Raw genomic sequence first — 21,296 nt, 5'->3', positions numbered from 1 at the left:
GAATTATGTCCCCATGGAGGATTAACACTCAGGCCCTTCTTGGCTAGAAGATAGACTGGGATCTTCAAACCCCATTGCAGCTGCAAGACCATGCGGGATGCCATAAATGAGGCTCGCGATATGCAGGGGAGGCAGCGAGCCCTCTCAGAGGGGCCCGTTGTCTGAACCTTGCCTACAGCTGAAGAGATAAGACCCTACAACTGAGGCCACAGGAAATGACAAAGCAGTAACTGATCGGGAGCCGCTGCACGGGGCTCATTACAGCGCTTGCCAGCGGGCGAGACACCCTTATCAGGGAGAAAATTGCATCAGGCCTCCTGAATTACTAGCGATTGGAAGCAGATTTCTTGGGATGCACTTTGTTAGATACCTAATGAGCGGGATACAGGCGGGCAGAGCCCAAAGCCGGCGGGGCGGGGGACAAATGTCTTTGTTAAACAGAATTTGTCAGTTTCCGCTCCAGGCTCCCTGGGGAGGGTTCAGGACCAGCTAATTGAATTAAGAGCATGTGTGCTCCAGCGAGAAGTCTCAGGGAGGGGCAAGTGGAGGGCCGGCCTGAAGGCGGGCGCTTTCAGCACCAAGGACAGCAGCTGCAGCCTGGCTAGTTTGTAATTACCAGGGCAGGCTGGAACTGTTGCATTTTGCATGATCAGGGATCTAGGGGATCAACTGGGTGGGAGGGAGGCAGAGGATGTTGTGGGGAGGAGGGAGACGGGTGACCTAAGAAGCCCCAAGCCTGTGATGCCATTGGCTTTATCTGTCTCAGCAGATCCTGCTCTGCTGACTACAGTGAGGACTGCAAGTCATGAGGAAGGGGTGTCTTCTCCCCACCGTGGCACTCACATGTGGTGCGGGCAGCTGCAGCAGCACAGGGCGCAATGAGCTAAGAGCTGAGTCTGAGCTAGTGCATGGCCATGCATCGCTTTGAGCTTTCAAAGTCAGTCTCCAATTATAGCCCTAACGAAGCAGGATGTGCTGCAGCCACGGAGCCACAGAGCAAGGGGCCACTTGTCAGCCCCAAGCTGCCCCAGCAGGCAGGGCATGGACTGCCAAATAGAAAAGCAAGTGAGCAGCTTGTGGGGTGGGCCAGCGGCACCCACCCCTCCTGGAGGAAAGAGGGAGAGCAAGGCAAGGCCAGGCCTGAAACAGCCATGGGAGCAGATCTCAGCCAGGGCCAGTCATGGGGCAGGGCAGAGCAGAACCACGGAGTCTGGCAGGGACTTCAGGAAGGGCAGTTAGGGGTGGCGGAGTGGACAAAACAGACATAAAGTCCATAGGTACTCTGCCTTTCCTTCTCTCCTTCTCAGAACACCCACTGCCCACCACAGACTGATGAAGTGAAGGCACTAGTCTGCACTGAGGGATTGGTCTCATTTTTTAATTTTAGCTTTGTGATGAAATCAAATGAATTATACATAGTAAATTTCAGAATCCACATAAAGATACCTGGGAGTGCCCAGCTCTGACTGGTAGTTCAGTAAATGTCAGCCCTGGATCACTGAGTTGACCCAGCTAGTGCTGGAGCCACTCAGGGTGGATGTCAGGGAGACAGGCTGTGGGGAGAGAATGCCCTCAGCAATTCTCCCTGCATTCAGTACTGATGGGGGCACCTCTGGAGACCTCCCCCTTGATTTCATTACTTCTACTTCCTCTTCTAACTGGATTAGATGGCAGTCTATGAAATCCAGGGCATCGAGATTGGCTTTCTGCCTGGAAATGAGGAGAAATGTCATTACCGGGTCCTGAATCAGCATCTCACCCCAGCCCCAGGGGCCACCTGGTCAATGGGGAGTTGGTCTTTGCCCTGGCTAGTTATTCTTTCCTTCATTTTCTCCTGCATCTATACATACTTCCACCCAGTAGGCATTCTGTAGCTCTCCTTCTGCAGCCAATCTGGTGTTCAGCTGTTCTGAGCAGGAGACTGATATGGTGCTTTTTCCTATCTAAAATACACAAACAGAAAACCCCAAACCATCTGACTCAGATGCTACACAGAGGCACTGGGTGTATTCATGGGATAGAAGGCTTCATGTAGGTGGGGAGTCTCCGAGTGAATGCTGCCTTAACTACCAGGAGGAGCAAGTGAGAGACAGTGAGCCTGATGCCCACAGGCCCAGAAGTCTTTGTCGGGAAGTACAATATGTGGCCTGCCAAAGTTCGTCTCAGGGTCACCCAGTGCCTCACCCTACCCATTTCAAAAGTCTTGGTGTAGCTGTTTTCTCTTTAGAATTATCTACTTTTGTACCCATTTGGCACAGGGGATATGGGGTCTAAACTGGACTGGATGCTTTCATGTAGTCGTATAACTGTCCCTTACTCTACTGACACAAGCCTGAGAAGACTTTATCATAATTAATTTCTGCATGCCAAATTTTACTTGAAAAGGGCATAAAAGAATCATTTAAAGGATCCCAGTGGTAAAGCGTCCTTGCCCTGATTCATCTAGCCCATAGGCGTGAATTTTCATACAGAGCATCCACTTAAAGAGAGGTCCACCTGAACTCACTATCACTCTGGTTGTTCAGGGTCAGACATTTGGGCACCTCTAACCCTGGGCACATCTGTCCTGCTTGGCACTGTGCCATGCCCATTGCTCTATTTGCTTCTAGCACAACACTCTAGACAGTGGAATAATTTGTCTGCTATGTGGCCAAGAGAGGATTCCAACAGTTGATACGGATGGGACAGGGTCATATGTGAGGTCCCTACAAACCCTGAGACTGCACGATTCTTCAAACAATGGGCACATTTTAGGGATAACCATGGATTTCAAACAGAGTGTTAAGGTAACCTCTCCCCAGAGGGAGTACAGACATTTTCCCCAAGCCCAAGAAACTTGAAGTTTTGTTTGAAAAACAAAAATAGCAAGCAAGTCTGGAATTAGAGAGTAGTGTGAAAGCACAGATAGCCAACCGCTGGGCTGGAGGAACCCAGAAAAGCTGCAAGCAAATGTAGGCTGTAGCATTAAGCCTTCCTGGGGGTGCTGGTATTTGAGTGGGGCTGGATTTTAGACAAGCAGAGTCGAGAGCGATAGGCATGTCAAGAGAAAAGGCACAGAACAGGAAAAAGAACATGGAAAGAGAAAGGGACCCATCAGAATATACAGGAAGGGGGCCGGCCTGTGGCTCACTCGGGAGAGTGTGGTGCTGATAACACCAAGGCCACGGGTTCGGATCCCATATAGGGATGGCCGGTTTGCTCACTGGGTGAGCGTGGTGCTGACAACACCAAATCAAGGGTTAAGATCTCCTTACCGGTCATCTTTTAAAAAAAAAAAAAAAAAAAAGAATATACAGGAAGAAGAGACTTTAATGGGTGGTAAGATTGGAGGATGATAGAGGAGATGACATGGAATATAAGGCTACACATCAAAGTGTGTCAAAAGAGTGTGGATTTTAGAAACTGTCTTTAGTGCACCGAATGTGCGTGTCATAGATGGCATAGTTTATTTATTCTTTCAACAGGTATTTGTTGAGCACCTACAATGCGCCAGACAGTAGGAATAAACCAGGTCCCTGCTTACATAGACCTTACATCCTAGTGTGGGCACTGGAGGAGGGAGGCAATTAACAATAAACCCACTGTTTTGAAAATTTTCTGGTAGAGTAAGTACTATGAACACAGTAAAAATGGGATAATGTGAATAGAGTATATCAGAAGTAGGGTTACTAAGGATAGAGTAGGCCTCTATCTCAAGAGGCAGGGTCTGTCTGAGAAAGGCAACTCTGGGCTGAGACCTGAATGGTGAGAAGGGAACAGCCATGTAAATATCCATAAGGCCCTCCATGTAGACAGAATAGCAGATGCTGTTGGAGGAAAGAGTTTGGCTTGTTGGAGGAACAGCAAAGACAGTGTGGTTGGGGCCCAGTGAGCAAGAGGCAGGTGGCAGGAGGTGTACAGGAGCCAGGCAAGCAGGGCTTCCTGAGCCACAAGAAAGGGAGGCTTGGGCTGTCAAAAGTGTGCTTATGGTAGAGAGGCTCAGAGAAAGTTTCTCTGCACCTTCTCTTCTCAGAGGCCGGAAAGCTTCTTGACACCAAACAACAGTAAGATTCTGCCCACCCTGGACCCCAAGATCCTGGATGAGAAGCTGGGTCCCATCCGTGAGTCCTGGTCCAAGGCCACAGTGAGCTCCACAATGGACTCCAGCACTTCCACCTCTCAGGGAGCAGAGGAGGAGGTCCAGGTGCTAGATACATACCATGATATGGTGAGTCTCTCCCCGGGGGTTGGGGAAGGTGCGGAGCTGGGATTGGGGCCATGGTTGCCCCCTGTGGGACTGGTCCCTCCTCAGGCAGCAGGTAGACCTCCCCTTAGGTATGCTCTGTATGTGAGTTATCCCAAAGACAAACTGGTGGAAGGTGTGGATTCTTCACTGTGCAGAGTCTCTTCATCTTTGACTGGAACGCCTGTATGATTTCTTTCTAAGCAAACCCCTGCAACACTTATAAGCAGGGTTCCATTGATTTGAGCAGTCAACAGCTCAAAATTTCCTAGAAGCATGTCCACCAGGTAGGGGGAAGCCTCCCTAAGGGATTGGTTTTCACTTATAAAGGGAAATTAGGGTTGAAAGAAAAGAGGGCACCATTTTTGCTCACAGAGTCTACGTCCTTGACCATGGGAGCTGGCATGTCTTCATTGCCAGTTGACCAGATGCTGGGAAAGGGTTGGTGAAGGTGGCCCAAGTGGTGTCTTATTTGGTGAGGAGTCAGTGCTGAGTCTCATCCCTTGATGCAGAGAGCTAAAGAACAGGCCACCAAAAAAACAGTCTAGTCAAAGTCCCCAATTGAAGTACCACCCCAAAGACCGTGGGTGAATTCATGTGTGGCTTCCTCCCTTCTTCCACAGCGGATCCCATGGGGAACGCTGCTCTGGAAGATCATGAAAAAAGGCCCCAGACAAGGCCACTGGCCCATAGGGAAGCCCAGGGCATCCTTTTCTCGGGACCTGTCCCTCTCCACTGACAGCCTCCTCATCTTCCCCGGGCACTTCTGCACCTTTCTGGAACATGTCCCATCAGACGAGTAGGAAGGGCTGCTGTCTGCTGGGTGTGCCCATCAGAAGCAGGCCCTCCCTGTCAGGCACCCCTGCACTCTTGGGCCATCTTCCACAGCTCCCTTCTGTCACCTCTGCTCCTTGGAAAAACAGCTTTCAGGAGCAACCACCAGCTCAGCCATAAATTGCATTGAAAATAAAGATACAGATCTTGTCTTTGGAGATTTGGGGCAGCATGAATAGACCAATTCCTGATGACACCCACAGCCTGGCCATGGAATCCCCTTTCTTGTGCATAAAGGAGAGAAAGGGGGAGATAAACAGCCAAGGGAAGGGAGGGAAGAGAGGGAAGGGAGGATGTCATCAAAGCAAGTGGCAGATGGGAAGGAAAGAGAAAGGCAAAGGCATCCTCCCTGGTCCCAACCCTGCAGAGAGCTCAGAGCAGCCTCCCTTCCTTCACCCCTCCAGTTCAGTCTCTTGGGGATGGCGCAACCAAGCCTCAGCCCTCACCCAGTTCAGCCCCTACCCTGATCCCAGGCTGCAGACCTCAGCCCCTGCATTCCACCACCTCTGGGAGCAGGGGCCTCAAATGCTGCCTGACTGGACAAGCCTCTCATGTCAGCCACCTGGGCACCAGAAATAGTGTGACCAAGGGGAGAGCAGTACCCAGCCCTCACTCCTGGTACTGAGCCTGGCAGGGACCCCCTGCTTTGAAACCTGCTGTGTAAAGAATCTAAGGTCTGAGTTGAGGTCAACAGGTCTGAGGGTTTGGGTTATTTGCGAGAGATTAGACATAGATATCTTAATACTATGGATTTATTTGGGGAAGGTGAGACATAGAACAGATCGACATGGGTTGGATTGGAATCTTCATTGTGCTTGTAAAATGTGATGATGATGGTAATGGGGGAGAGATGGAGAAATAATGCAGCTGAGGAGGAAAGGGTCTTTAAATATAGAATGGATCAGATAGGTGGGCAATTTAAACAATTTTTTTAATATCTGAGAGAATATTATAATGAGGGCAGTGGGTCAGTGAGTCTTGATTTTCTCTTCAGGATTAAGCCAAAAGAGATAGGATTAGACTACAGTTTGAGATGTCAAGGTTAGCCTTAGAAGGAACTGTTTCTGAGCAAGACAAAGGGACAAAGTGACAAAAGGAAGGAGAGAAAGAATTGGCCCAAGGGCACTAAGACAGGAGGCTCTGAGTGAAAACAGGGGGCTCAGGGCTGCCCCATGCTTGCAGACTGTGAGATGTTGTGATTTGGGTCTAAGGGAGAACTAACTCAAGCATGCCCACCCGGACACCACCCCCAACACTCCCATCAGTGGGCCATGTACCCAGAGAGAGGGCTCCCTGGTCCCTCCACCCTCCCTCTTGCTGGACTCCTGGTGAGGCCACAGGACTGGCTGCTAGCCCTGGTTTGCTATTGGCTTAGGTCTACTCAGACACCACCATCTAGCCTTTGAACTAAAGAGCACACTGGCTTCCTCATCTCTGGGCTCCAGGACCCTGCTCAGACCTGGCCCAACACATTGGTAAATGCTTGTTGGCCAATGTAATAGAACCCCTGGACAGCAAGAGCATCAGAAAGAACCTTAGCATCCAGACTGGTCCCCTCATTTTACAAAGGGTGGCAAAGAGGTGGCCCACAGGTGGGACGACACCTGCCCAAGATCTTCTGACCTCACTATCCCATGCTACCTTGCATCTAGTCAAGGCAATACTGGATGCCTACAGGCCTAGCATGCTCAGCCCTGGACCCTTCATCCAACCTGGCACCACCGGGTCCCTCTGACACTCACAGAGTACTGAGGGCAGTGGGCCTGCCCCTCTCCCTTGCCCATCCCAGTCTGTCCCATGTCTGTCCCACACTTTGTTCCTGGCTTTTGGCTCCCACCCTGGTATGGTCCCCCCAACTCACCATTTCTCTCTCTCTCCCCTCGGATTTACCATGCTGGCAATTCCCACCATTGTCACATTGTACTAGTTGGGTCCTAGAGACCCATCTCCCAGCTCCAGCTCCTACCCACTGGCCAGAGCCTGGAAGGATCAGGACAGGACCCAGGCACACACATTTGCATGGCCAGTACAGCCCAGTTACAAACAATAGAACATGAGTGGGTAGCAACAGTGTATAGCTCCATGACAATCATGGGTAGCTGTGTAGCTATTGGTCACTGTTCCATAGCAACCAAACAAAATTACATAGCAGTGGATGAACTCATGCAACCAAGAGGCACAGAGGCAAGCAATAGAATGTGGCCATGGAACAGTGGAGTGTAGTTGCATAGCAATAGACCTGAGCCACGGAATGATGTCACACAGCACTACACTGCAGGAAGATGCAATCACAGCAATGAGCATCGAACATAGTGTGTAAGCCATAGACAGAGTCACAGAGCAGTAGCAGATACTTCAATAGTATTGGGACACATTTGTGTAGCAGTGGCACAGTCATAAGGTCTGTGACTCCTGGACTGGTGGTCAGGGAGTGATCACCAGCAGCAGAGCCTGGGGTGAAGCGATGGGCCCCAGTGAGATGCCAGTGGTGTGTAGTGACCAAACGGTGCTCAGTCATTGTCTCTAGCTGTGAGCCTCTCAGCATCACCTGATTTCCAGAGTGCATTTTTCTATGTCTGGTCTCATCATGCATTCCCCAGAGCCCAATAAACAATTTTGTCTTAGGAAATTGAACATTTTCTGGGGAAAAGAGCACCTTGAGAATAGAGGAGGGAGCAGAGGGGATGAGGTCTATGCCTCTCTGTGCAGTAGTCCCTGCTGTCCTGGGGCCTGACAGGACCACCCCCACAGCACACCGAGCCCTACTGGGGCCCCCACCCCTTAGTGTGCCCTTTGATCTGCCTTCATTCCCTGGTTGCAACCCAGCCATTTCTTCCCAGGTGTCGTGGTACACCTGGTTTTGACAGAAGCCTTTCAAGTGCCCATTTGTCAACGTGGTGCAAAGCTCCAGTCCTGGGTGGGCCTCCTGAGGTCATGGTACCATGGGTGTGCTTTGGGGCCAGGGGTAGGGCCTCAGGCAGAGATAGAGAAAGCCTTTTCCTCCTACCTGAGCAGCCCAAGAAGTCTTTTTGGAAGAAGCGGGCTTTTAAGCAAGTGTAAAGGATGAGATGCTAAGGGTCATCCTGAACATGGCAACTCTGCAAACATCAAACAACTTGCGAGCATTTCCCCTGCACCCTCTAGACACCCTGAGCCCACCTCACACTGAGCCAGACCATGTCTCCTGACACCAGGGTAGGAACGGGTAAGCTGAAGGGGCTCCATGTAGTTCCTAGATGAGCCCAGTTCCCCTCACAAAGGGCTTATGAGACACCTACCATGTGCCTGGGTTCCCCATCCCTCCAACCAGTCAGAAACCCAGAGCTCCCACCTTCCCAGCTGCCCAGCCTAGTGCCCAGCTGTGCAGCTGCAGAGGGGCAAGGAGAAGGGAGAGGCCAATGCCCTGTGCTCTGGAAATTCCCCAGCAGACAGGAGCAAGCCACACCCCAGGAGACAATTAGTGGCACAGAGTATGTACACAGTAAATATTTGGTGAGGGATGAACAGGCAAAGGGGAATGGCTGAGACAATGTATTCTTCTTACTATCACACTTACCCAGCATTGCTGAGCACATCTAGTAAGCCCTCAATAAGTGAGAGAGAGAGGAGCAAGGAAGGCTTCCTGGAGGGGGTGGGCTGTGCTTTGGATAAACAGAGGCAGAAGTGCTGTGTGTGTGTGTGTGTGTGTGTGTGTTTGTGTGTGTGCACGCGCGTGTGTGTGTGTGTCTGACTCCTCTGCTTCCCTCCCTCTCTCTGCCTTGCTCAGAGGAGATTTGTGGCAGACCAGAAGGCCCTCATACCAGGAGATGAATAATTGACAAGGGTTGTTTAAAGATTCAGTGGAGTTTTTCCAAGCTCACCACACTGGAATAACTCATTACTCTCATGCTCTCTTTGAAAGCTTCTTCCTCCTCCCTCCACCTCTCCTCCAGGTCCCCACATCCCTGGCCCCTTTTGAGCCTAGTGCTTTTGTTCCTCTTCCTTTCTTGAGTCTGCTGGACCCTAGCCGATCACTCCCTTGAGCCCTCGGTTTCTTTGAGTCCACATCCCCAGCTGCCGCCACCCCCTTTAACCTGCTGCTAAGGGTGGTAGGTTGACTTCAGCAGAGAGGGCCCATTTCATGGGTGCAGAGAGGAAGAAAGGCCAGAGAGGCAGCAGTAGAGGTGGGGGGCTCGGGCCCCAGGAGGACAGGCCTTGCAGTCCAAGGACACCTTCCCTCCCAGGCTGGCAGAGGTACCACCTCTGCCACACATTCCCAGGGTGCTTAGAGCACTTTGTCCCTGCACCTTGATTTTTCCATCTATACCACAGGAGAGCTGCTCACCCTGCCCCACCTGCCCTACCTGCCCCTGGGGATCAAATTGCACAGGTGAGGGGCCTCAGAAAGGGAGGCTGGCCTTGTAGCAGAGACACCCATGAGCTTAAGTCCTTTGTGTCTCCCTGGCATGGCCCTAGGGAGGCCAGCCACCCTTGTTTTCCCAGGACTGAGAGGTCCCAGGATATGGGACTTTCAGTGCTTAAACCTAGATAGTCCCAAGCAAATCTGGACGGGGGTCAATCTGCATGGCATGGAACCCTCCCTTGCTCCAGCCCTGCCCCATTCAAGGTTGCCACACCCTCCATCCCCCTGAGTACCCCACAGCCACAGGGCACACACCCTCTGCCCAGCCCAGCTCCATGCTGTTCCCTGCACTCATGGCACTCTCATTGGTCCTTGAAGTGACCTTGAACTCCCTTCCATTCTTTGGACACCAGTTCTGCCTCTGTCAGCAGAGGAGGTCAGAGCAGATGTTCCCAAGTCCTCTGGGGCTCTAGCACTGTGGCTAGAGCACACCCAGGCTGAGGCCTACAGACTGGTGAGGCTGACAGAGGCTCAGACCTGGCCTCAGCTCCCTCAGCACCACCTGGTGGCAGGTGACAAGTTCTGAGCAGGGCCCTCCACGGCCACTGGCAGTAGTCACCAGAGGGGGGACCCAGTGCACCCCTGGACAAAAACATCAGCCTAGGGCAATGGCATCACAAAGCCCAGGGAGCCTGGGGTTGGCAGAAGCGAGTAGTTAGGTACGGAGCCCAACCTGAGAGGCAGAGTACAAGCCCCACCCAGGGACCCAGGTCTTTTGGAAAAACAAGAGGCAGAGAAAATATGAGAGAAACAGAGAGCGAGACAGAGACAAAGAAAGCAGAGCCATCTGGTGCCTGCCTCAGCCTCCAAACAGATACCCCTGACTCAGTGCTCCCTTCAGGTCACCAGATACATTCCCAAAACACCCCTGGTACCTCATCCCCCTGCTGCACCACCTCATTCTTCATGGTCCCTGACTCTGCCACCCAGCATTGGTGGACCCAATGTGCCTGGTCTGTCTTCTCTCACAGTCACCACTACAAGCAGCCCTGTTCCGTCTCAAGGCCCACCTGTGGCAGGTGTTCATCACACACTCACAAAAGTCGGGTCATCCACCCTCCTGCTCCTGCCCAGGCTGGCTCCCCACAGGCAGGAGTCTTCTCAGGCCTCCAACTCTCCTCAGCTCCCGCCCTGCGCTCCTGCAGCCCCTAAGCTGGGAGCCTGAGTGCTGGCCTTTGGGGAGGGTCTAAAAATAAATGCTTGTGAGGAGCCATAGTCCCAGTCTTCAGCTGAGAATCCTCACCAGCTCTCCTTCCCTTCCTGTCCCTCCCCCACCCTGTCCTTCTTTCCTCCTCCAGTTCACACACCCAGAGGCAAAGTGCTTACCGAGCAGAGCATGCATTCCAGCATTCGAGGGAAGGAAGAAGCGGGGAGAGAGGGAGGGAAGGTGGAAAGGAAGAAATAAGGATCCTGTCCCACACATGTCCCTGTTATCTCCCCCTGCAGACCCCTCCTCTCATCCACGCAGCCCTAGCAGGTCTGAGTCTGTCTCCAGCACTCCAGAGCCATGTGACCCAGGATAAATCACTCCACTGTCTGATCCTGTCTCCTCATTGCAAAGTGAAGGGAACACTGTCCCTTCTCACTTCTTGAGGCTATGGGGAGGATTAGCAGGAGAGCGAATGGCAGAACACTGGAAACTGTAAAGGGCTGTCCACTCTGTGGGAGGCTTATTATTAGTCACTGTGTTCATGAGGCCCTTCCAGACTGAGAATGAAAAGAAGAGGGAGCACAAATCCCTCAGGCCTCTCCCTGCAGCCCCTTCTCCAGAAGGGCTTTTCCCAGACCCCTGACCCTCTGCTCCTCCCTCCTTCCCCCCATCCCTCCAGTCTCCGGCGGGCCATTCTCCTCCCCCATCCATCACCTGGGACTAAAGAGATTAATAAACGAGACTCATAACTCAGCTGCTGGGATGCAGTAGATATTTACGACTCTGTTTCAATTTGCGGAGAGATTAAGTGTTTGTCGATTTATTGTCTCTTGGTGTGTGCAAGCGGCTGAGCAAGGCCCCCTGCCGGCCAGCTCCCCTCCCCCACCCCACACAACCGCACACGTGTGGGCTCATCACCTCCCACCCCCAACCCCCGCCCCTGTCCCTGGAGCCGCCCAGCCAGGGAAAGCCACTGCCACTGGAGTGGGCTTGTCTTCCTGACCGACTTGGCCAGAAGGGCACATGGCCTTGGACTGAGGAAAGGGCCTGATGCCCAGGGAACAGGCTATTACACAGGCTGGGGAGGGGACAGTATCATCCTAGACTGGTTTAGAGGGACCACTCTGGCCCTCATCCAGCCTGGTCTCTCTCCTCATGACCAGGTAAACATGACCCAGAGCCCAAGTCCCACACTTCTAGATGACTCTCTGGGTCTCCAAGACCCCAGAATTCCCTGCCCAAATGGGCCTGAGCCTGCTTCTGAGGACTGGGCAGGCTTCTTCTGAAGTCCATTCTCCTAAGGGTTGAATACTTTAAGGGAGCAAGGCCCAAGAGATGGCTGTTTTGGGGAAGGGGCACATCCTGAGAGACTCTGTCTATGCTCTTGCCCTGGGCCCCAGGAGGGTCGTGGAGAGAGGGAGGTATGCTACCATGGAGAAAGTCCCCAGCCTAACTGGGGAAGAGCTTGCAGAGGCCAAGGGAAGTGAGAGCAGCCTGGAGAAGCTGGTGAGAAAGGAGTGTCACCCTAGGACAAAAAAGGAGAAAGGACTTGAACCCCAAGTACGAGCAGTGCTCAAGGAGCCGGGGGGCACATGAGCACAGGGGGCAAAAGTGCCAAGTGCTCTCTCCCCCACAGCCCAGCTCCTCTCTTCTGCCTTGTTGAGTCTGCAGTCTGGCACATGCACCCACCCACTCACTCACTCATTCATTCATTCATTCATTCACTCATTTGACTATCTTTTTGAGCCGTCTCATTATCTCCCTCCACTCATTTGTGTGCTTCTAGTGGGGTTGAGTCCTGTTTCCACCACTCGAGCTGTGCAACCTTGGATAAATCACTGCGCCTCTTTGATCCTATCTCCTCATTATTAAGTAGAGAAAATAATCTTCCCTGCCCACTTCTTGAGGCTTTAGAAAGGATCAGCAAGAGAGTGGAGGTGGTGCACTGGAAACTGTAAAGGGCTGTCCACTCTGCAGGAGACTTAATAGTCGCTGTGTTCATGGGCTCCTTTGAAATGAGGGGGTGAGGGGAAGCAGCACAACTCACCCAGGCCTCTCCCTTTCACCCCCTCTGCAGAAGCTTGTCCCCAGGATAAGTGACAGTCATATAAAGATAACTCTGTACAAGTGTCCCTGTACTCAGAAAGTCCCAGTTCAGCAGGAGAGACACACCGGGAATTGGTGGAGGGGGTGTGGTTAGGAATGGGGTGCAGTCTGCTCAGGGGATTGTGGGAGTACAGAAGGGGTGTACCTAACCCTAACCCCCACCTACCCCTGCCCCAGGCAGGCCACACTTTATACAGAATACCAGGGCAGTCCACAGAGGTCACTGTGAGAAACAAGAGAGAGAAAAGCCAATCAAGCGTCAATAATTGTTAGTATGAAAACCATGACAGACCTTTGATTTGTTGGTAGAAGAGAAATTTAAGCAAGTAAACTTGTTCCCACAAGAGGAATCTTTTGAACTGTTGAGTGGAAGTTATCAGTGTGTGTATGCATGTGTGCGTGTGTGTGTGTGTGTGTGTGCATGTGTGTGTGTATCTCCCAGGCCTGGCCTAGGGACACACCAAAAGGCACTGTGGGGCCCTCAGGGCTCGTGCCAACTGGACCTCAATTACATTATCTGTAAAATGGGTAGCATACCTCCCTCCAGTGAGGGATGAGAAAGTCTTAGGGGTATAGAGGAGATAATTGAGGGGGTGGGGGGGGGTAGTGGATTGTCCAAATCAGGGCCTAGTCCCAAGCACCCAAAAGATCTGGCTCAGAGATGTGGAGAGGGCCACCAGGGGCAGAGGCCACCCAGGAGGAAAGAAAATTAACAGAGAGAGCACCAGATGGGAGGAGCATCATGAGACCTAAGGTCTAGTTCTGACACTGCTGCTGACCTGAAGAGTTGCCCTGATTGACAACCTCCCCTCTCTGGGCCTCAGTCTCCCTCTCTGTGACGTGAGGGGCCTGGTCTGCATGATTTCCTCTTTCATCTAGCAAACAAGGCAGACGGAGGCGGGATGGCCGCCTGGCTCTGCTCCCTAGCGAGATGGCTGGTGCTGCCGGTCTCACTGTCCATCCCAGTCCTTGATTAAACAGTGGTGGGCAGGGCAGGAGTGTGGCGCCCTCGGTAAATAAAGCCAAGATGACGAGGCCATAAATTGCTAAGGGCTTGAATCATGGATTTGTGAGGGTGGGGCAACTACAGAACCAGGGGCAAGGGGGGAGACATTTGCTTACCTGGGAAATGGGCCTGGTCCTTTCTGCAAACTGCCAGACCACCCTGTCCTTAGCCCTCCCTTTAATAATACGGAGTCTACCCATCAACATTTATTGAGCTCTTACTCTGCACCCAGAAGGTTAGTCAGAGTCTTATTTAATCCTTGCATCAACCCGATAAGGAACATACAATTATCATCCCCACTTTCCAGGTGGGGAAATTACTGATGGCTCAGTAACCCTCCCAGGGCCACCGGGCAAGACTGAGGGCAAGTCCTGGTCCAGCACAGGTCTGGGGTCTCCAGCCCAGCACCTGATCCCATGACTGCCTTGGCCAAGCCTCATGACTCAAAAGTCAGGAGCCTGGTGAGCCTGACCCACCGTCTTCCCAGCACATCTGGGAGGGAGGGCCGCCTCAGTTTCCTCACAAACACTAAGACAGAGCTCTGCGGCTACCAGTCCACACACCATATATGTCTGAACTCCAAATAATTGAAAGTTATAAATCAAGCCAAAGATAGCAACCTATTAAATATGTTCTATTCCTCCACCTTGATAAATATACCTTCTGAACAGCCTCGAAGAATTCTCAGATTCCACACTGAACCCCGATGGCCTGGCAGGAGCATCCCCCAGCCCCCTGTCCCCACCTGTCCTCTTTCCTTCTCACCCTGTCTCAATCTCAGTCCCACACCCATGAGACTTTGTGGGATCTTCAAGTGCGTAAGTGTACACCACCACCTTCAGGAGGACAAGCCCTGGAAGCAGGAGGGAATTCTGGGTCCCAGGTGCCCTGGGTGTGTCCTAAAGAGGGCACAGGTTCTGGGTGGGCACGTCCCCTTGGCCCCACCAACTCCTCACCCCATGGGAAGGGTTGTGCTCCGATGAGGGCCAGAGCAGTTCCCTCTAACACACAGGGCCCAGGGCAGGAGCCCTTTTTGTTCAGGGCTGAGGGCAGAGCTGTCCCTCCCCCAGCCCCCACCCCCAGCTCAGGAACTCTATTAGGGTACACTACTGAGCTCAGATTAAATGCTTTTCAGTACAATCCAATTTCCTCCTGACACATGGACTAGAAAAGCCCAGTCGCCACCCCCCCACACACACTACATTCGGTGCTAAATATCCAATCAAGTCCACAAATAATAGAGAAAGGCTAGTTCACTCCCAGTTTAATCAGATAAAATGCCCATTCATCGGCTTCTGCCTGTGGCAGACATTGGACAAGCAGGTGGAGCCGGGAGGGGCTGCAGGAGAAGGGCTGAGACCCCTGTGAGTAGAGTCTGCAGGCTGTGCCTTTAAATCTTCAAGGAGGGGGGACAGTGTTGCCCACAGGGGACTAATTATCCTTCAGCCTTTAGCCAGCTCTTACTCAAACAGACAAAAGGGGGCTCAGGAGCCCTGATGGCGCTGAGCCTCTGCAGCAGAATTTTTTTTACTCTCAGATATGCAAATCCACCTTCACATGGTGGACTCTGGGGATGGCTGAATAGTGGCTCAGGGATTTGGAAGGACCAGAAAGGGTACGGGCAGCTGGACCCTCTCAGAGGACTAGTTTGGAGACTGGAGGCATCTCACTCTTCCTCCCCAGGCTGGGTAGGGAGCCTAGTTTGAGCCCTGCTTTGCCAGTGGGTGAGGGTCTTGTGAAGATTGAGATGGAGACCCCTCTGGCCTTCTTTATGTGGGTAGGGGGCTCCTGTGGAGGGCCAGAGGGGATCACTCAGGCAGCTGGCTCAGGGTCCAGATGGGGCCATCCTGTCCACCTCAGGGCCTCCTTGGGACACAGCCACCAGGTGACCTATCCAAAACACAAATATAGATGTGCTCTGAACCCTTCCATGGTTCCCCCCTACAGGTGAGCCCCTTGGCCTGATGGGACCCTGGGACCTCTGAAGTCTGTGCCCCAAGCCTTTCCTTGAACCCAGAATATTCTACCCTCACCCAACCCCAAGGTGCCCGCTCATAGCTCCAGACCTTTGCTCCCTATTCACCCAACCTTGTATCCCCTCCCCCACCTCCATCCCGGGTGCCTGGCACACAGTGGGTGCTTAGTAAGTGTGTGCCCACTGAATGCATAAAGTGCCCTTCCTAAGTAGCTGCATGGACCTGGGGTGTCTGGGTCACAGAGGAAAAGTTTGTTTCCTACTGAGCTCCCAGCCAGCACCTACAGGAACCTTCATCTTTCTAGCTATGAAATGGAGATAATGCTAACCCTTGCCCCACAGGCTGGCTGTGAAAATCCCATGTACCTGAAGAGGACTGTGTGAACTGTGAAAAACCCCTGGTGCCTTATCACTCACAGCAGGGGGTGAAGAGGACAGTGTAGGAGAGTGGGGGGAGGGGTCTGGGGACCAAATTCCATCTCTCTCAGCACCCCCTCTCCATCCCCTCATATCAGCCACTCGCTGGGGAAATGTATTCATCTGCTATAAATGGGTCTCTACCCCACTCATTCCAGACTCCTCCAAGTCCTCTACCAGCCCCCACAGCAGGAGGAACCTGGGCCTTGAAAGTGGGAGGGAGCTTAGAAACCCCAGCACCAAAGGTGGCTCTGAGGCAGGACCGGAGGTGGGCTTGGTGCAGAAGGTCTAGAAAATCAGGATTTGAATTCTGAGACTGACCCTAGGCCTGAGGTGGGCAGGGGCAGGGGGAATCCCGAGAGACTCAGTGGGGAAGTTACCCTCAGGCAACGGGAGCTGCCCTCATGAAGCCCCCTCCCCTCGTTGCCACCTACACTTGTGAGGGTCTGGGCCCTGGATTTCCATTACCTGGGAAGAGGACAGAACCAAGCAATAGGTAAGGCTGGGTGACAAGCCGGGTGAGGAGGAAGCTCTGACAGGACTGACTGCCTTGAGGCTCAAGCCTCAACAGGCAAAGTTGAGCACAGGGATTCCTGGAAGCATCACCCAGGATTCTGAGAGCTGAAACATGTTGTGAAGCTCTGGGGTGACCCGGAGCCTGGTATAGACAAGTGGTTCCCAGCAACACAGGGCTGGGGAGGAAGCTCTGACCTGGGCTGATGCAGCAAGGGTGAACCAGCCAGGGAGAGCTGAGGATGGGTGGGCAGAGGGTACAACAGCCCCTAACATGGAATATGGATGGGGCCCAAGAGGCAGCAACATGGTGGGTGGGCTCCCAGGATGGGGGACCTATACGTGCCCCATCCCCAGGGCAGGATATCCCAGGCATGCACAGCCATGCCAGCCTCTCTTGGAGAACACCCCTGGACTCTGCTCCTTCCTGCTCACCTGGCCTGGGTGTTTAGAGCAGAGGACCCCTCCCGCTCCACTGGCACTCCCAGTGCTGGCTTTACAGGGGCTCAGGTGAGCCCTGGGGAAGAGGGAAGGGAGGCTTCACTTGTGTTCACACTTCCAGCTCCCTTATGAGAGCCAAGCTCCCCTGTCACCCCCGGCACCCTCCCCCCACCTGCTGACCCTCCCAAGGCTCTAAATGGTCTAGGCCTCTTTGGATCCCCCAAGAGGTCAGCCAGGGCTTTTTCTCTTAGGCAGAGAGATGGCAGGTGCCCCCAGGAGCTCTCCCCTCCACAGCCCCTGGCCTGAAGACAATGAATGGGAAGCAAGGGGCACACACATTCACAAAAATGAGATGGGGAGGGTGAAAATAAGAGCCTAGAGTGAGGTCTAGATGGCACACTAGTCTAAAAAGATGGTACTCTAAGTAGTAGGATCTCAGCCCCTCCAGCCAAAGACGAAGATGGGTAATTGACTCACTGCAGCAAGGGGGGATGCGACCACAGGGACTCGTGAGGCATCTCAGTGTGCTGGAAAGGACTGAAAGGATTTGGGCTGGCATTAGGTGATTTGGGGAAGGGTTTAAGGAAACAAGGCTTTGCTCTGGGTTGGGTGCTATCAGGAGACAGGGTCATTCTATGAGTGGACATCATAGTAACTCTTATCTACAGGGCAGGAGTGGTGACATGAGGCTAAAACTGTCACCAGTAAAGAAGCAGCAGTCACTCACATTAGCCAGGAAAGGGAGATGCTTGGTCATTTTTGTGGTTTGGACAATGTTCGTGTTTTATCTGTGTCCAGACATGTTAGAGCACTCAGCGAGTGGCCTTGTATGATGCGGTATAATTATGTCTAACAGGACAACACCAGGGTCTAGCTGTGGCCGGCCAGCTCCCAGCCACCAGGGCTGCTTTTCTGTCTTGGTAGCTTCAGGCAGAGTGACCCAAGAGAGAGGGAAGGGACAGGCATTACTCACATGCTGCATGCCAAGCACTATCCTCTCCACTGCACAGACTTTGCTCAGTAAATCTCCACCACAGCCCTCTCATTGTATAGATGAGGAAACTGAGGCTTACAGAGGCAAAGTGCTCATCAGCATCGAGAGTAACTGACAAAACTGGAACATCAACCCAGAGCCCTCTGGCTCCTAAGTCCCTGCCACCGGCCTGCCCTCAGCCTGGGGCTGAGCCTCCACCCGCTCCTCCGGGCACGCAGCCATGAATTGTGTCCCCCAGGTATCCCAGCTGGGCACCCCTTGCTGCAAGGGCTCAGCCAGCCAGCCACAGTGTCAGCAGCCACCCTGGCCCAGGCTGGTCCCCTGTGCCTAGAGGTGTGAGGGGTAATGAGGCCCCATAATTAAGGTTTCTTGAGACCTGGCTGGGAAATTTATAGACAGGCTTTGTCAATAACTGCGCTGCGGGCTGCAGATCCAGCGAGACATCGATAAGTGCTCGTCACAGCTTCTCCCCACCCCCTCCCCTGTCCCCTACCAGCCCCTCCTCAGCCTGTCAGCCGCCTGTTCACAGCACCTCTGTACACAGGCTTCGCTCAATTAATTTGCACTTGTTGGCACCATCTGGTCTTTTCACATGTCCTTACCATGAGTGTGTGGGTCCTGCCGCCTCCTCAGAAGTGCTCCAGAGCAAGAACAGGGTGACCCTCCTCATACATACAGGGGTTCCCAGGGTAGAGTCAGTCATGTCTCCCGCCTCAGACTGGGGCTCCACAGGGAGGGACATTGACTCCCCCCCTCAGTCTAAGACCCCAAAAGCAAGGCCGAGTCTTCCTCTTCCTTCATCTTCCTCCCTACCCCTCACCCTGGTGAGCCAAGCTTGGCCAGAGACCCTTGCAAGTCCCTCTGAGCCTGACCCCACCAGGCAGGTCCCCAGCCCTCCAGAGGAAGCCCCTTAGACCCAACCCAAGCCAACCCCTGGAAGGCTGGCTGCCCTGCACACTGGGAGGCAGGACTTTGGTTCTGGTCTCAGATCTGGCTCCCACAGCTTGAAGTTTGGCAGGCCCCTGATCCAAGAACAGTGACACATTTGAGTCACACGGTTGGGAAGGGGCTGAGAAGCCACTCCAAGTCTCTGTTTCCTTTGAGCAGCATCAGTCAAGGGTGATCTAGGGGCCTAGACTTGGATAGCTCCCAGACTGGGGCATGGCCTGATGGCTCCAGGATGCCAGGGCAGGGGACCTACCCAGAGAACTGAGAAAAGTCAGCATCTCAGGGACACCTTCCCTTGATTGTGTCCCATCCCAAGGTTTTTGACAGCCAACATCCCAACCTACTCTTCTCTGGGCCATTCTTTCCAGAAGCTCTCTCAGTGCCTTCCAGCTCTGCTAGACTGTGTTGCTGCCCCGACACAGATTTCTGACCCTGGAGGGCTGTGAATGCTGAGCTGGCTCTGCCACAAGAGTGCTGTGGGAGGCTGGGCAACCCCTTGCCCTCTCTGGGCTCTGGTGTCCTGCACAGCACACTGGTCATGTTTACGAGGCAACCAGGCCTCATGCTGGGAGGGTCTTTGGGAATTCACAGTCAGGCTTGGTGCCAGCAGCTAGCCCAGCCCAGCCCACCTCCCCTGACTAAAATAAGCTGCATGGTTGACCTTGGCCTGGCATTCAAGGCCCCTTGACTGTGCCCTGCAGCAGCTCCAGCCTCATCTCCACCACTTCCTTTGCTCCTGCTCTTCCCTCTGTCAGGACTGTCCCCCTTTCTCAGACATGTATCAACAGAAAACTCCTACTCATCCTTCAAAGCTCATCTCCAGCTCTAAGATGCCCTCCAGTACACCCCCGCCTGCACCCTGAGGTGAGGAGGGGGCTGGCTGAGGGGTACCCCCCTTCTGCACTTACCATACTGATTTATCATATCACACTGCCTGCTGCCCTGTGCACTAGAACACTAGCTCCTCAGGAACAGAGACCAAGCCTTGGTCACATCTATGTGACAGGGGCTGGCCAAACGGGGTTGCTAAACAATGTGTACTGAACTGGATCGGCCCTAGTGTCCTCAGCCTGGGTTGGCAGAAAGGCAGTGCTCACCCCTCCCCTACAAGTGGGAAGAGACACTCTTCTTGCCACCCTGGCTGCCCATTAATAGGGTCATGGGGGCATCAGGCAGGCAGTGGATTCAGTTAGGGCGGAATGCAGATGTACACTGGGGAGGCACACAAGGAGGGGGCTTTAACCAAATCCCGTCCACCCTCCACCTGGCCAGCCCCCTAGCCTGCACCCACCCCAGGGCCTCCTGTGTGAACATCACTGGAATCATAGAGTCCTTTCTGCAGACATCTCCAAGCAGGGGTGGAGTGCCTGGGGGTGGGAGTGTAGTTCCGGGCCTCCATATGTATTTCAGGCGCAGTGGTGGCATTCCTACTAGGAGAAGGTTTTAGAAATGGAGGGCCATGTTCCCTTAGTATGTGTCCCACCTCCAGGTGCCCGTTGTCTCTGGCCTCAGACCGCCCATGTGCAGGGACACAGAACTACAGTGCCCATGAGCCCCCTCCTACACTGGAGCAGAGTCCCACAGCTAGGAGGGCCTGAAGAAATCTGGCAACATGCCAGGCAATGGTAAAAACCACCTCAGCCCCAGTCTCCTCTCCTCCCCGTGTGCCTGATGTGGTGGTGGTACTGCAGGGAGTGGCAGCATTCAGCAGGACGGGCTGGGAATGTATGAGGCAGAGCTGGAGCCTGCAGGGTGGGGAGCAGAGCAGCTAGCGGGGCTCCAGGAGAGGGGATGTGGGGCTCAGTGGAGGCCACTGCAGAGGACCAGGGAGGCTCTGGGCCTTGTAGCAAGGCTGGCTTCAGACTCAGGGGGCAGTGAGACTGCTCCTGCCAGCCACTGAGCATGGTTCTTAATGCCCCACCCTGAATTCCGCTGAGCCTCAGGCCCTGCAATGGGAAGATCCAAGCCTAGAGAGTGAGGAAGCCAGAAGTGTGAGCCCTGCCCTTGGCAGGCTCCAAGGCCAAGGCTGGCTGAGGTCAGGAGAGCCAGCTGCAAGGTCTGTGGAGGTGGTTGAGAGTGCAGACTCTGGAACCAGCTCCCCCACTGGCAAGTTCCCTAACCTCCTCATGCCTCATTCTCCTCCTCTGTAGAATGGGCATGGTGGTAGCTACCACATTAGGTTGCTGGAAGGATGAGGTTGGAGTGATCTGTTTAAGGTATTTAGAACCGCAACCAGCCCATCGTGTGTTCTTGTGGCCTGCTTGCTTCAGGCTCTAGAAATTCAGAAG

At 53.5% G+C, this 21,296-nt stretch overlaps 1 protein-coding gene across 1 annotated transcript in view; it reads left to right on the top strand.

Moving 5' to 3' along the window:
- The window catches only part of CCDC33 (coiled-coil domain containing 33), a 107,839-nt gene that overhangs the window by 69,059 nt on the left and 17,484 nt on the right, over positions 1–21,296 (top strand). Inside the window, exon 12 of the mRNA XM_063091761.1 lies at positions 4,013–4,207. Coding sequence (XP_062947831.1) covers positions 4,013–4,207 — 195 coding nt within the window. The remainder of the gene's footprint in view (positions 1–4,012; positions 4,208–21,296) is intronic.

The sequence above is a fragment of the Cynocephalus volans genome, chromosome 3 (assembly GCF_027409185.1).
Source record: "Cynocephalus volans isolate mCynVol1 chromosome 3, mCynVol1.pri, whole genome shotgun sequence".
Taxonomy (NCBI): Eukaryota; Metazoa; Chordata; class Mammalia; order Dermoptera; family Cynocephalidae; genus Cynocephalus; species Cynocephalus volans.
This window is presented reverse-complemented; position numbering and strand designations above follow the sequence as displayed.